The 16,678-nt window shown below is 38.9% G+C and overlaps 1 protein-coding gene across 8 annotated transcripts in view; it reads left to right on the forward strand.

Annotated features, from left to right (window-relative positions):
• LOC122640927 overlaps nucleotides 1-8,015 on the forward strand; it is a 50,391-nt gene extending 42,376 nt beyond the window's left edge. For 4 of the 8 annotated variants that reach the window (XM_043834215.1, XM_043834220.1, XM_043834221.1 and 1 more), the window contains 4 exons: nucleotides 5,791-6,276; nucleotides 6,359-6,445; nucleotides 6,521-6,601; nucleotides 7,666-8,015. In XM_043834215.1, coding sequence (XP_043690150.1) covers nucleotides 5,791-6,276; nucleotides 6,359-6,445; nucleotides 6,521-6,585 — 638 coding nt within the window. In that variant the 3' untranslated portion in view covers nucleotides 6,586-6,601; nucleotides 7,666-8,015. Of the gene's footprint in view, nucleotides 1-5,790; nucleotides 6,277-6,358; nucleotides 6,446-6,520; nucleotides 6,602-7,347; nucleotides 7,373-7,656 lie in introns of those variants that run through there. The other 4 variants (XR_006329781.1, XR_006329780.1, XM_043834216.1 and 1 more) reach the window with 4 other exon arrangements.
• The last annotated feature ends 8,663 nt before the right edge of the window (nucleotides 8,016-16,678 follow it).

Raw genomic sequence — 16,678 nt, forward strand, 5'->3', positions numbered from 1 at the left:
TCTACTCTCCCCCCAAACTCATGGCTTCTATTGTAACAAACAAGCTCGATATATCCATGCCCATTCCAGCTGCCTCCTCATCAGGTCTGAACCGCCTGCTTGGACATTGAGTGTAGCCTCTCTCGGTGCATCATGATCCTCATCCTATGTGGCACAAGTGAACTGAGTCTCCCTTGTGAATCTTTGTAGCTCTTTCTCCGGATCCCGAATCATCTAGTCCTCGCGTAAGGTTGCTAATCTATCACCATCATACCCACCACCACCACCATCATCATCATCATCATCACCACCATCATGGACCCTAGTTGAGGAAGGTGTGTGAGTGGCTTCCAAGGAAAGTGACCGCTCCTCTTCCTCATCATCTCCACCACTACCAAGGTGGGCCTCAAATGGACGTGGGGTCTGTGAGTGAACTCTGGCCTTTGTCGCCATATACTCCTCCTTGTTAGCACCCAAAGCAATCTCGTTGTTGGACCGATCCCCAGTCTCATCTAACACAGGCTCACCTTGATCCTTGACCCACTCATAAAGGGGATAATCTTCATCTTCTTCCACGTGGAGGATTTCGGCCACCTCGATTAGGCGTGTATTGTTCTCCATGCCAAGGCATATATGTTCCTCTCTCAATCTCATATTATAATGTAAATAGATTAAGTCCTCAAGCCGCTTAGCACTCAATCGGTCGAAACTTGCGATATATCCGAAATATGTCAAAACTAGGTACAAAGTTGTATTGCGCTTAGATTTTGTCTCGGTTTCTTGCGAAACCAAGATATCTCAGTCAAAACTACATGTTTCGATCGAGATCTTTAACCATGACTATGGTGATAGACAACTGTACTTGTACTAACGTCGTCTTTGAAGATGCCGTTCATAAGTTCAGTTTGAAGATAGAGCCATATCTTAACCCCTACAAAGTAGTTCTTTGTAGTTTCCTTATTTGAGTTTGTTCTCTAGTTGAGTAGGTTTCTTTATTTGAGTATGATTTCTTCTTATTTATATATATATTGCTATAAGATCATTTATATTGAAAAAAGAAAAAATTACAAAATAGACGCTCAAAAGATCCAGAACACAACTACATCTAGTCTGGGAAGACTTAACCACCTTCGGTAATGCCATCAATGGAAGAGACTGACCAACTACAACAGCATAAACAAAAACTAGTAATGAATTCGAAATCTAGGCCTACATTGGCCATCAACAACTACATCATTCATCACAGAGGGAGGTAAAGAAATATGAACTGAGGAATCCGAGAGTCGAGCTGCTGATTTTGCCAGGAAATCGGCAATAGGATTGGCCTCACGAAAACAATGGGTTACCTTCCAATCAATCGCCGAGAGATAAGCTTGAAGGGCCGGCCAATTCTGCCTAACAAACCAAGGCACAAGAAGCCTAGAAACCAGAATGGAAACCACCGCCGAATCACACTCAATCCAGAGTTTTCGAATTTCAAGATTACAGGCATGCTCCAAGCCAAGAATCAGACCCCAAAACTCAGCTTCGAAGTTTGTCTCGACTCCCAAAAATTCTCTGAAGGAAAACACCACCTTTGCCTTGTTATCACGAAAAATACCACCAGCACCCAACCTGCCGGGGTTTCCAAGAGAAGCCATCCACATTTAATTTGAACCACCCCATAGGCAGCCTGAGCCAATAAATCTCCAAGTACATAGGGGGCCTACGATACTGTGTATGAAAACTCGTTCTTCTGGCCTGAAGAAGATCATTCACAGATGAAAATGGGTGTCTGAAAAGAGAGGACAGGGAGCAGAGTTCCGTCTTTATTAGATCCCAAATCTGAGGATGAGTTCTTCATCTACTGCCAAATCTTCTCAAGTTCCTTTCCATCCAAATAAAGTAAGGGGTCAATACCAGCCCCACTAAGCAGGTTTCTTTGAAAGACAGCGATCCAGAAGTTCTTTTCCACCATGTCCTTAACTCTAGAATAGAGCCCTGATCATGCCAAACAATACCAAAGAAATAGCAAAAAGATTTCCGTAAGAAAACAGCAGACTCACAGTCCAAAGAAAAGGTGTGAGAAGCTTTCCACCTCACGGCTACAAAGTTCACATCTCGATGGAAGGAAAACACCTTTTCCAGAGACTTATCGTCCGTAGGCAATTTACCATGATGCAATCTCCAAGCAAAACAGATTGGCGGGGTTGAAGAAACTCTGTCAAACCATTGAATACCAGGCACTTTAGGAAGGTGAGGATGCAGGGCATGCCAGGCAGACCAAACAGAGAAGCACCCTAAAGGATTAAGTGTCCACGAACAAACATCTTCCAATGGAGGGTAGGGAAGCTTCACTGATTTGATAGATTCAAAAACATCCATAAGAAACTGAGACTGCACTTGGGGGAGGCACCATTCAGTCATTCACCCTCTGAAATGAAGTCAGCAACATGCGATGAGAGTCCTCTAAAACAAGACAGATTAAGACCCAACAGGTCGATAATGGAAGAAGATGATGAGAATCATACTGTGATTTGGAGCCAAGAGTGGCCGAGTGATTAATTTGTCTTCCTTCACCAGTCTCCTCCTCCGATAAGAACATCTCCTTCTTTACTGTTATTTAGTTTCCCTTTTACTGGCAGTCCAACAGATCTGAATCGACCTCCCTTGTATCTGATTCTTTCCATCTCAAGTTTTTGGGTACCCAATGTGGGTTCTGAGAAACAGAACCAAGTTGAGACTGGTTTATCTTGTACACCCTGAACCTGTTTGCAGACCATTATTATTTCATTATTGCTTGAACTTTGGATTGGTTGCTGGTTAATTCTAATAGGTCTGTGTGTTGAGAGTTTACACCTGAAATTCCAGTTTGAAAGGGATTCAGATGAGATAGATTATTCACTTGTATCACAAACTGGTCTGCCATAGAAAACACACTTGAGAGGTTTAAGACAATCGTGGGTTTTCCATAGAAAACACACTTGAGAGGTTCAAGACAATCGTGGGTTTTCTTTAAACTCTGTTTTCATATTTTCCAAAATTACCTCCCTTCTTATAGTTCACTGCTGTTTCACCTAAAAGCTCATTAGGGAAGGACGGTGTCAATGTATACATCAACACTCCTCCACACGTGCAGGCCAATATCTCATAGTCCTTGCACGTAGAGCTCACGCGGCATTTCTTAGTGCGGCACCAAGGGAGAAGTGTTTGCCTTTGCCTGATTTTTGCACTTCCCAGGAGTCGAACACTCAACCTCCCTTCTCTGATACCAAGCTTGCTACTGTTTCACCTAAAAGCTTGAATTATTAGGGAAGGGCAGCGTCAATGTATACATCCACACTTATTTCTGTTTTGTCCATTATATTTTATTTTTGGCCTAGAGATCACTGCTTGGTCATGTAGCCCCCTGCACCATTGTGGGGGCCAATGAGAGTGTGCGCAGGGGCATCAACATGGATGGGTCTTTTGATTTCACAGTGGGCATGGCAGTAAATACGCACGCTCCTGTGTCTGGCTGCAGGAACCACGTGACCAAGCAGAGTTCTTTTTCCCTTTATTTTATTCTTAGTTTTACCCTGTTAAATTATTACAAATCCCCTTGTGTCGTTTGTTCTTTTATTCTACTAAACGACCCCTTGATAATTTTTGTTAATTGACAGGTTGCCATTATCTCCTTATAATTGGGTTATATTTCTTCGGTTGGGCCCATAGCATTCTCAAACGGGGTTTTTGAACCCAGGATTGCGTCATCCACTCCTTAAGGTATACCACGAACAGTAGGAGAGAAAGCCAAGGTGATTGGTATAGGTCTGTCGTCTATGAGGATGCTGGGTTGTAAGTGTATGCCTTGTGCTTCTGAAGTGGGAGAATACTTTTCTAATCTGGGTTTGAGGAGGGGGGGGGGGGTTATGATTAATTTTTGCCGGTATCAAAAGATGCAATTCATAATCTGTGCTATTTGTTTATCAATCTCAAATAATTAGTGAGAAGAAATGAAACACGGCATCATCCAAGAACCAGGATTTGAAGTCAGTCAAGCAGGGATATGTAGTCCATCAAGAAGATCCCATCCAGTACTTCATTATTGAGGAACCATATCTTCATGGTGGATGGATGATCTTAATCTCAAGGGTTTTGCATTTGTGTCATGATTGATGCTTTTGGTGTTGGTTTCTTATATTTTTGTCCTATTATTATGTGCTATAAAGGCTGATGCCTTTTGTAGTTGAAGTGGGAAAAATAGCAGAAAGTTGACTAGAGCTAGAAAACCTACAAAAATTCAACTTTTGGCCCAAAGACAAGCTAGGCCTATGCCAAGCCTTTCACTCAGATTTCCTAATCTGGCCATAAATTAATTATTGCTGAGAAACTCCAGAAGTTGGCCTTGGTTTTAAAACCCTGTTATTGATACAATTACATGATATTTCAAAATTCAGATATGAAAGGTAATATCCTCCAACAGATTATTCCAAGTGATACTGGGTTAACACACTTGGTTTTTTTCGTTGCTTTCATCTCCTTGCTCTGCTACATCAATTTTGTATCAGGCATTTGGGCACTTAACCCATTTGATCAGCAGGATATTCCTTCATAGGAATCATTATCTAGTCCCTCCCCCCCCCCCCCCTCCATCCATTGTTTAGGTCTGTCTTACCTACATCCTCATCACCGCCATGAAATATGCAGCCCCAACTATATGTCACTGTTCTCTCTCCTTTTTGTTTTCTGTTCTTCCAACTTGGAGGTTTAGGATTGACCCTGATCTCAGTTTACGTTGTCTATTAAGTTTCTGTGGGTTTGGTATAATCATTAGGTACTTTTGTCAGTTCTCCATGGTGAAACAAACATAACGAATGACTTTTGATATGTTGGATCAGGGCTATGTAGATATGGAAGTAGATGTTAGAGTCTGACATGGACATGACATTTTTTTTGGGTGGATAAAGGCATGAGTTTTAATACTCTATGAACTCTGGAAAAGGATTTGGGGCCTGGAGGAGGTGAACAAACCTTTTTTCCTTTTCATTTAGGAATAGCGACATGAACTAAATGCCCTGTCTAAGCCAAGGAACTTACTCGCTCAAGAAAGCGTAAGGCCAGCAGTCCTCTATACACTCATTTGACTAAACTAAAGTGATCAGCCGCAACAAGGAAGGAGAGGCCTGTTCCATGTTAGCCGTCTTCTTCTATTCTAACCTGGCTTCGCTGTTTAGGGATTTTCTTCGCTACCTCACTTTTTGTTCAAAACCTAGAAGAGGATCTTCATAATGTCTGTCGGAATAGATAACCACTATCAGAGTTAGATCTGAAGGGGAGGAATTTCTGTCGATGTATCAATAATACTGAAAGTACATTTCTATGGTTCAAAATGTCGCAAATATTAATGATATTAAATTTTTTATCAGAGCCAAATTATTTTTGCTAAAATTAATTTTTTGTCATCCATCTGAGAAACTTTCAGTATATCATTTTTGGGAAGTAGTTCTCTGGAGCGTAGCATACGCTAGCGCTCCTTGAGTCTCTATCTTCCCACAACAGAGGGGTAGATATATCATTTCATTGGGAGAGGAGAGAGATAGACTGAGGGAAGCGATAGCATATGCTACACTTCCGGACACAGTTCATTTTCTCATCATTTTATATCCTATATGGGATGTTATGTTAGTACTTGGAGTACAGTTACAGAGCATAAAATTAGTTTGTGGAATTGTAAGCTGCAATTCCAACTTCTGGATTTCTGCATTCAATAAATTTGAGTTTTTGTCATATGTCGTTGCGTTTTTGCAATTTTTACTCCCTTTAAGCTGATAGTATTGCCTTCTGTTGCAGTACCGCAGACTCCAGCCTGCTATGTATCGGAGCGCACAATAACTCCTTCAAGAATGGAGAACATGCACTACCCAATTAGTCCTAACACATCTAGTACCATCATAAATGATGGGCCTTTGGTGAGCCACACCATGCACACCGCTGGGGATGTCTCTGCTCATACTCGGAGGACAGATGTTTCATCTAACACTCTGTCAACTCAGAACTCACACATGGGAATGGCACAAGGAATGAATGGCGTGGTGATCAAACAAGAAGCTGGCTATTCAAACAATTCTGCTTTTACAGTTGGTTCCAATGGCAATGTCTTGGATATGCGCCCAACAATTGCTGATTCCTCTGTTGCATTGTTAAATGGTGTAGATTCGAACTCCCAACAGCTGAATGACCCTGTGGATGCTGAAACCTCTGCATTTGGATTTTTAGGGCAGATCCCTCGAAACTTCAGTCTTTCAGATTTGACAGCTGACTTTAATCAAAGTTCTGGTGGGTCTCTCTCTCTCTCTCTTCCCTTGTTTCAATTGTTTTCAAATATGAAGACTAATCATTCCTTCCCCATTTTCTGAAGATATATTGGAAAGTTACTCTAGGTCACCATTCCTCGTAACAAATCCAGAAGACTTCTTGGAATCTCCTGGAAGGGGTGAATGCCTAGGTGAGGGATCTGTGATGTGTGTGAATCTGTGAAAACCACTACCTGTTAGCTTATATGTGCTTCTTGGCCTAACAGGAGAGGATAAGAGACTGGATACCATATCGGAAGGCTTGAGTTATGATGAATTTGCTAGTGACTGATTGGATATTCTTGATTGTAAGTTCACCCCCCCCCTCTTCAATAACCATTTTTATATTGTTTCTATTCTGTCCAAAACCAGATGCTTGGATCATGACATGGCCTGATTAAGGCTTGGTCCTCTTTAGAACTGCCTAAGAAAGAAGCCCGATCTAGTCATCCAAACTGGGTAGTTTTGAGCTGGGAATGTGTAACACAAATGTTTATAATATTTACTTATACACTCTTTCATGGAATTAAGGCACCAACCCAGTAATTAAACTGTATCCCCCATTGTCAGACCACCCCCATGCCAGCCCTCCAGAAAAGGAGAAAGAAACTTAGTCATTATGTAAAGCTCAATGCACTTTCGACCTGGTGCATCCCCCTATCATGGATTTGCAGTTTTGTATTCATATTGAAGTTTATATATGTTTCTAAAATTTTTTTCGTTTAATTAGTCATGGGGACCATGGTTTAGTCAAATAGACTGATCCAAGAGCGGACCAGGCCAAAGGACTTTGTGGTTTCATTCCCAATATACGCTTAAAACTCTATTTCTATCATCAGGGAAATTGGCTAGTTCCATCATCAGTGATCCTCATGCTCTTGGTTGCTGTGTTTGATTGAAGAACCACCACCCTGGCCCGTTGTTGCACCATTTTATGCTGTTATACAATGAAAATAGCTTTGATGGTTGCATAGAAGCATATCTCATGGCATATGATATTGCGACAAATCTGTAGTGTTTACTAGTACTGGCGATTGGGTATCTCATGGCGCAGTTCTAAACCCTAAACCATGGACGAAAGATGTCCTTCACTAAATGAGGCAAAGTTCTAGGTAGCTTAGGCTTCACCAAGATGATGCTTTAGACAGTTTTGTCTTGTACAAGTCCGCAACAGAAGTTCATTTTCCTTTCTTTTACAGTCTTCAATTGCGTTTCCATATCTTTTAAAACTGCTGTAAAGCTTAAATGGGCTCATAAGTTACATTAACTCTGCAGAGACTATGTTTAATATTCTCTTTCTAATATTCTAATGCCTTTATTGTTCAACCTAGTATTCACCACTTCTAACATTGTGTCCTCTCGGTGCTGCAGGGAAAGTGGTTGACCTTAGGACATAGGCGCTTGTACATAGCATTTTAAAATTGAGGGGGCTTCTTAAAAGTTCTAATTCAGAGGAAGAGATTACCATGTAGAATGCATTAGTGTCATTTGGGTCATCATGATAGGTGACCTAAATATGCATGTGTTCTTGAAATCATGGAAGTGATGCAATTGGTCCTTCTTACTCTGTTAGGTCATGTGTAATAGAAATGGCAGATATATTTCTGATTTATCATGGTGACGGAGATGTGGACGATCTGTGTTGTGGTTAGCACTCATGCATAGAGGGTTTTTGAAAAAATGTAATTTATCTGCTGCATATATCCATTGATCCATGACATTGCATGCTTTTCTTTTTCTTTTGGGGGAAGTCTGATGATATTTTATTAATAAGAAGAATTCTTATACCTGATATGGACTTAGATGACCCTTAACATTATTTGACTAGAAAATTTGTAATTACAGCTCTGCTAACCAATATGATCTTTCATTGACCCCTTTCAGACTCTTTGACAAACTAATGAACCAACTTGCCAGGCTATGCGACTCCCAGCAACCTTGGCGACCGGCATACATGACTGAACAAACATTGAAAGAGGTATAGATTTGGTGTTCAAGGAAGGATAAACTGAGAAAGGCTCCATGGCAAGTTCATGAAATTAAAATTCCTCAGCAGTTGAACTACAGATTGTGAGTTCGTCCTTTGATAATGCCTCCACCTTCAGGTCCCCTGAACAAGTAAAGAGGGTTGCCAGATCTGTAGAACTTAGTACTTTCTAAGACCAAGGGACATGATACGTCCTCAAAACCCTGGCAGCTACACTTTTGCTTGTTGATTCAACTTATGTTCCATCAGTAGTCAAAGCAAAAATGCCAAATCATGGGTGAGACCAGTTTGAGTGATTTTCAAGTATTGTGGTTATGATCGGTTATAGTGACCAGAAATGGAACAGATTCAGTTCATGGGATATTTAAATGAAACACATAGGAATGGATTTGCTTTCCCAATTAGGAAGCAAAGTATCAAGTGAATGCAGCTGAGTTAAGAGGATCTCCAAAATAACATCATGTGGAATAACCACTTTATCTTAAGTGAAGGTAGTGGACTTACCTCCTACAGGACCTTGAACGCTTGCTTGCTTTCTCATTCCGACTTCTCTAATGGTGGAGATATGCCTCATGTAACAAAAACCAGAGAACAACCTCCTATTTATTAGCCTATTCTATAACCCTTCTCATCAAGATAGTTATTGGGTAGTTGCTCTCCCAAACTTCACAACTTATGTTGATGTGGGTGTAGGCTACATTAGCTTACATTTTCCTACTTGACTTATATTGCCACATGTAAAAAAACGATATAAGTTCGAACTGAATGTATGGTCATGCAGAACTTATTCCAAAAAAGAGTATTATAATGTTCGAGATGAAAACTTTAACCCACGAATCATGGTGGTGCATGTCCATACAAAGAACACTTCCTTCCATGTATAATGGTAGTTTGTCCTTCTCAAAATGAGCTCTAATGTGGTTGTGAGATTTTATTGAATCAACCCAATGGTCAAATATTGTCTACCCAAAATTGCCCTATAACCTTTGTAGGCAAACTATCATTACATAAATGTTACACCAAAAACATAAGTAATGACAACAAAAATAAAATGGCAGAAGAGTTTGTTCAGAATCATAAATTGTACATTGCAATGTCTTAAGTATGATCAAGTATCACAAAATAAATTGTAGAATATCTTAGATGTGAACTTAAGTATCATAAATTACATATTTTAATAGTTTAAATATAATCAATTGTTACTAAATAATCCCGAACGTCTTCCTTATCCCCATTGCCATATTATTATTACAAAGTACCTGAATAGACCTTCCAACACCCCTAAGGGATATCCTCTCGTGTTGACACTCAGATCGGACTGGGGGTCATCAAGAGAGGGGGAAAACGTTATTGTTGTTGGAAGTCACCACCTACATAAGGGTCTAGCATCCATAAATGTAGGGGAAGAGAATTGACTCAAATGGATAAGGCTTTGATCTAGTTTAGAGATTCTGAAGAAGTGTCACGTTATGTGCTAAAATGTTTTACTTTTACGCACCCAACCCGCTTAGCCGAAGCAGGTCTTCCTAGATCATATATGTTCCTGCAAATAAAATTTTTAATTAAGATGTGACATACAATTATAATATTGAATGGAAACAACTTGATGAAAATCCAAATAAATTGTTAGTGCCTCGATCAGAGGCTTATAGTGAAAGATTTTATTTTGAGGGCCCTCCTTGGTTGGGGAGAATCTACTGGGGAAATAGGAGTACTAAAGATCAGAATTGCCTACTTACATTTTCTTTATATATTTGTTATAAATGTTGTACTTTGTTCACTTCTATGGACAGACTTGGGTACTCGGTTCTAGGGTTGTTGTATTGTATATTTTTACAATAGGGATTGGATAGAAATATAAATATAGGCACTTTGATGTGTTGACCATTCATCCGTTTGAAATTACTGATGTTTCACCACTAGTTGTGTTTGGAAACATGAATTTCTGGTAGTTATTTTTCCCGTACCTTTTTTGTTGTTTTGTTTAAAATTTTTTTCCGAACCTGAGAGGCACTTATTGTTACATTTATATTTTGTGCACTTATGGTGAATCAATGGCTGATGCCTACCGACAGTACAGACTACACACTAGTCGCTCAGTGTATACAATATGAATAGTGGTGGGAGTGATGCTCAATAAGGTTTCTATTGCCCATTAAGGGAGAACATCCAAGTTAGTGAGCATTTGGGCTATGACTGGTTCAAATCCTTGGCCTAAGTAGTTGTTTTATAAATAATTTGCAAAAGTGTTTTTATGTCATCATTTTACATTAAATATATTTAAAAAGTGTTTTCAAATCATTTTACATTAAATATACTTTAGTTGATTGCAATGGACTCGTTTTCATGACGGTGATTTTTATACCATGGTTGAAAGTCCATTTTTGAATGGTGATAGCGTATAGGAGAAAGTATAATGACAATATCAACCACAGGAGGTTGTCAAGTTACTACTTCAATAGTGTTATTATTTTGTGCAATTAAAGACAACGTAAAGGTTACGCCATAGGATCACACCAACTATTGTTCGTTAGATTGTAATCTCCTAAGTTGGATTCTTCTATTTAAGAAAAGCTTAGCACAAACCCTAATTGCACTAAGCATTATTTGCACATTATTCTCTTAGAGAGAGAGAGAGAGAGAGAGAGAGAGAGAGAGAGAGAGAGAGAGAGAGAGAGAGGGGTCTTCTTCTTCTTCAAGCAAGGGTTTTTACCATTGGAGTGGTGTAATCAAAAGAAGTTCATGACCTCGGGTTGCATTCTTTTGAAGGAATGTGTTACTTGGGCGTTCTAGATAACCTACAAACCCAGTATTAATTTGTTATCACGTTTTTTCAGATCTTGCTAGTATTAAATTTTTGTAATGTATCTAGTATCATATTGTTTCCGCCGTCACCCACACTTTGACTACATAAGTTACAATCAAGGAAAACATAGACAAAATAGGAAACAAGAAACCTAAGAAAAGTAAAACTCAATCTCTTCTACATGATATCAGATGCGATGTTGTTCAATAGTATCCGAGTGTGATTTTGATTTTTTTATGGGCTGACCTGAGTCGCACCTCTAAATATTTTTCACATAAGCCAAAAACGACTATATAGATCCTTTCCGAATATCGAGCTATCATTTCCATTTGGCAAAAAGAAGAATCACTCAGGCTCCGTCCGGCTACAATTACCAAAAAAAAAAGAAGTAAACGAAGTTTAAAATAAATGAAAATTTTTGTAATTATGGTTGTGTTCTTACCATAGTTAGTAAGTTGCGTATTAATTGCCGTATTAATATATATACATATCCAATCGTATGAATCAATAAGCCGACTATTACTGTATTTTATCAAGTAGTATAATTTTATATGCAACTTCGAAGAAACACTGTAGTATATGCATATTAATTTCCATATTAATCCCACATTAATACAAATTTATGAGTTTTAATTAAACAAAATAAAAAACAAAAACTAAAAACCCAAAAGTGGGTGAGAAAACCCCCAAACCTGAAACCCAAAGACTCTAGTTCTAGCAAACCATCTACTCTCATAGTCAGAGAAAGCACTCTTGCTCTCTGATCAAGCTCGAAGACTCTAGTTCTAGTCCATATCCATCAAATCCAGGTATTGATAAGATTTCTATAGATCTGCAATTCTTTCACGAACTAGAGTTTTTATTTTATTTTATTTGTGTTAGTTGTTTTTCGATTCATGGTTTTATCATTTCTTATTGGAAGGTTACACACAAACATGGAATCCCAGCTTCCTAATTGAATCAAACTCCTTAATTTCCTTCTCAATTTGGTATTCCCTGAGAGTGTAGCATCCTAAGGAACCGTAAGAGCTTGTTCCAAATCTGTACTAGAGAATATTGAGAGTCCAACAAGGTCTAGACTTCACCATTGCACATAACAAACAATCCGATCCTCTTGATCTCGGGTTCTACGCAGTCCGATTAGAATTTTGAAACCAAACCTAGACTCACCGTGAGAGAGCATAGGCTGTTAGGTCGTTCAAGTGCTAGCTCCATGATAATGGTGGATATTTACTGGCTGACACCAATACCTACCTTGGCTCTTCCAAGTCGCATCAGTTTGCTGTCAATTGTTTGGTTATGTATAGTCAATAAGAAGTGGATTGGTTCTTGACTTGCAGAAATGAATGCAGTCTATTTAGTTCTAGTAGGTGCTTTAGGTCTCAAAAACCCCTTGCTTACCCTATCAAATACCAGTTGATCTCCAATCCAAAAACAAAAAAAAAAGCATACCCAATGCACTAGTTTCCCACTAATTTAGGAGTTTTATTAATCTGAAGCTCCTCCTCTTGATCCAAAAGAATGAGAAATGATTTCAAATTAGAAAGCCATATTGTTTTTTAGTGTTCATGAAGGAATGAGAGATTAGAATTTAGTTGCAAAAAAATCAATTCGATCTTTGATTTTTACTAGGATAAACCAATATTTTTGCTCCTGGACTTTTATAGAGCAACTGTATTAAAACACGTATTAAACACGTACTGTATCATTGCCGTACGTGTTTTATTGCAATGGATTTTTGAAAACGCATTATTGTCGTATGAGCTGATTAATTACCGTATGTATCTGTTCCCATATTATTGTCGTACCCGAACTTACTATGGTTCTTGTGATAAACTCTTACTAAATATGGCAATTAAATTTAAAAATCCTTAGGGAAAGAGATCGTTGCCTAGGCCTCTAGAGCCTGTACGTGCATGTTGGCCAATGGGAGTGTACGCACAAGCATTGCCTTGGACGGGATTTCTGTCTTCCAAGGGGCAACGTGATACTTTTGCACTTTTCTATGTCTAAGTGGAGCTACGCGGGCCATGTGACCAGGTAGAACGTTCTTTCCCCAAAGCTTTATTTTCCTTTCTGATTCCAAAGACTTTAATTGCACAATGTAGCAAAATTAATAATCATAATTGAAAATTTTTAGAGTTAATTACACAATCATTATAGATAATGATTACAAAAATTTTAATTTTAATTTAATTTCACCATGTTTTGATGGAGGGTCAGATTATTTTATGAAATAATTGACGATGACATAGGTGTATGTTTTACTCAAGGAGGACTTAAAAACACATCAATTTTTTAATAGAAATTATTTATAATAAATAAAAACATAATAAAAAAACAAAAGTAGATGTTGTCATGCCGTGTAAAACATCAAAGGTCAATGCAACTGGACAAACATTTTTTTTTTTATTGATGGAAAAAAGGAAAAGTTTTATATTTAGTTAAAAGAGACAGATGTACAAGAGTCTATACAACAAGGGGTATGGGGGGGAAGAAGCTAAAAAACACCTAAACCAATTAACAATAGGAAGATTAGTAATTAACTTAAAGGAGATGTCATTAGATTTGGCTGATATCTTCAAAAAATAGTCTAAGACTTCAAGGGGCCATGGGGAAAGGGATGGAGTTGGAAGAAGTCCTGGTAGCACATCATTAGAGCACCAAACTTCTTTCAGCTTCAAACCTCTCAAGACAGCAAACTCTAGTCCGTTGAAGATCCCAGTCAGCTCAGGTTTCAAAAAATGGTTGTTTTTACTTTGACCAGCAGTCAGAAACAGAAGTTTTCCATCAACCAAAAAACCAAAGACCCATCCAAGCTTACCTAAAACTTTACAGTCAAACCCTATGCATAACAAAACAGGAAAATCTAATATGGGTAAATCATACCTAGAAAAGGAAGCAAGGTTATGAAAATCCGAATAATCCAAATGAGGAGAATGAGACACAATATTTGAATTAAAAGAGAGGGGTGGGGAAATCTTTAAATCCAATAACCACTGGTTTATTTGACGAAGAATCTGACCAGGGTTAGGTCGCACAGAATTAAACAGAAAATTGTTTCTAGCCTGCCAAATAACATAACAAGTAATAATAAAAATAGAAAAAAACCAAATTAGAGAGGGCTTGTCAAGCTATCGGTCTAGCAAGGCAGAGATGCAGAAATGTCTGAGAGAAGAAAATGAAATGAATTCAGTCCTCAGATCCAAAGGACCAGCTACCCAGATGTGCTTAACCCAGTCACAAGAGAGGAAGATATGCCAAAGGGTCTCATTACAAGTGCCACAGAGAGCATAAGTGGGATCGATTTGAGTCCATTTCAAAATAAAATCCTTAATTGGAATCCCTGCATGTAATACACGCTAGAAGAAAAATTTAAGCTTAGGAAGAATTTTGAGTTTCCAAAAAAATTTCCACCAAGCGATAGAAGAAAAGTCAATTAAAGAATTGGTAGAAATAAAGGAAGCTGCTAATTTGGTTTTAAAGCGACCATCCCTAGCCAGCGTGCACCACCAAGGGTCAGGAGACTCAGAACAGGGAATTTTAAGAATCAAATTCATCAGAGATGGGGAAGCATCTCTAACAAGGTCCACATTCCAAGCTTGGTTGGCGAGAAAAAGATTAACCTTTTCAGGGTAGACTCTCTGAGATGAGCCAGGTTTAATGGTGAATCCTGGAATTGAAGGAATCCATGGATCAGTCCAAAAAAAGGTATCCCTACCATTACCAATCCTGCGAAAGCAGAAAGATTGGAGGGGTCGAATGATTTTGGAGATACTATTCCAACACCAGAAGCCTTTTTTTAATCGAGTTGCAGGGTCAAACAGTGAGGTCTGAGGGTAGTACTTGGCTTTCAGGACCCTAGCCCAAATCGAATTATTCTCAAAGACCAACCGCCATCCCAATTTGAGAAGGAGAGCCAGGTTCTGGGTACGGGCAGGGCGAAAGCCAAGGCCCCCAAGGTAAATGGGAGCACTCAAGGCTTTCCAAGAGACCGGAGAGTGTTTTTTATGCATATTAGTCCCACCAGACCAAAAGTTATAGCTAACAGAATCAATTTGCTTACAGATAGATGTAGGAAATAAAAGCAACTCATGAGATAAGTAGGTAAAGAATTTAAAACGGATTTAATAAGAACATCATGCCTTGCAAAAGAAAGATGATTAGATTTCCTCATGGACAGTCTAGAAGAAATTCTATGCACCAGAGGGATTAGTTGTTTAGCCTTGGATCTCTTAGGAAAGAGTTTAGTTCCTAAGTAGGAGGAGTCAGGCTGCATCTCAGGAATTCCCAAAATCCTACTCAACTGAATTTTTTCAGTTTTGGACACATTCCTGCTAAAGTGCACACCACTTTTGGTGAAATTAATTCCTGGCCTAAAAGATCAGAAAATAGGTTCAATATGGCCTTAATAGTAAGTAAATCTTCAGAGGTGGTTCTGTAAAAAATGAAGATATCATCAGCAAAAAGAAGATGAGTAATCTTAGGGGCACCTCTAGCAACCTGAATACCTCTGAAGAGATCAAGCTCTCTATAGGCAACAATCAGTCGGGAAAGAACCTCCATACCAGTGATGAACAAATAAGGGCTCAAAGGGCAGCCTTGTCTCAGACCTCTGGTCCCCTTAAAGAACCCAAAGGAGGTCCCATCAAGCTTGACAAAGTAAGTTGTGGAAGAGAATGCTCAAAATAAAATCACACCACTGTTGCCCAAAGCCAAGAAATTTGAAAATGGCAGAGATGAAGGACCATTCCATGTGTTCATAGGCCTTAGACATATCAATCTTTATAGCAACCCACCCACCCTTTCCCTTCTTGTGGTTAAGGTAATGAAAAATTTCATGGGAAATGATTATATTATCAAAGATTTGTCGGCCCATGACAAAGGCACCCTGAAAAGGGAAAATAAAGGAGGGGAGAAAGTTTTTTAATCTATTAGCAAGCAATTTAGCAATAATCTTATAAAGGACAACGCATAGACTGATAGGCCTGAATTCACTAACAGTTGAGGCAGAGTCAGATTTCGGGATTAAGCAGAGAAGTGTATGATTAATTTCCACAGGGATAGATTGAGTAGAAAAGCAATTACAAACAAAACACATAAGAGAATCCTTGATGTCCTCCCAGAACTTTTGGAAGAAACAAGTTTGAAAGCCATCAATCCTAGGTGCTTTAAGGGGCCCAAGAGAGAACACCACAGACTTTAATTCCTCAAGGGAGGGGGGAACAGAGGGAGGAAATAGCTGAAGCAGGGACAGAAGGGGAAAAACAACACTCAACAAAATCAACATCCAGAGGGGAGGAGGTGGTGAAAATTGTAGAAAAGTGATCAACAAAGGCCAAGCAATCTCTTTGGGGTTGGTAACCTTCTCTCCATTTTCCAAACAGAGAAAATCAATTTTTTGTCGCCTGGTATTCAGTTTGGCCATGGCATGAAAGAATCTGGTATTTCTATCCCTTGAAAGGATATAGTGTTGTCATGATTTTTGCAACCAGAAACATTCTTCAGCATCTAAAATCCATTGAAGCTTCTTAGTAGAAAGAAGCAAATCTTCCTTACAAAGAGGGGACAGATCTTCTAAGTTACCAATCT

Source organism: Telopea speciosissima, chromosome 9 (genome assembly GCF_018873765.1).
Source record: "Telopea speciosissima isolate NSW1024214 ecotype Mountain lineage chromosome 9, Tspe_v1, whole genome shotgun sequence".
Taxonomy (NCBI): domain Eukaryota; kingdom Viridiplantae; phylum Streptophyta; class Magnoliopsida; order Proteales; family Proteaceae; genus Telopea; species Telopea speciosissima.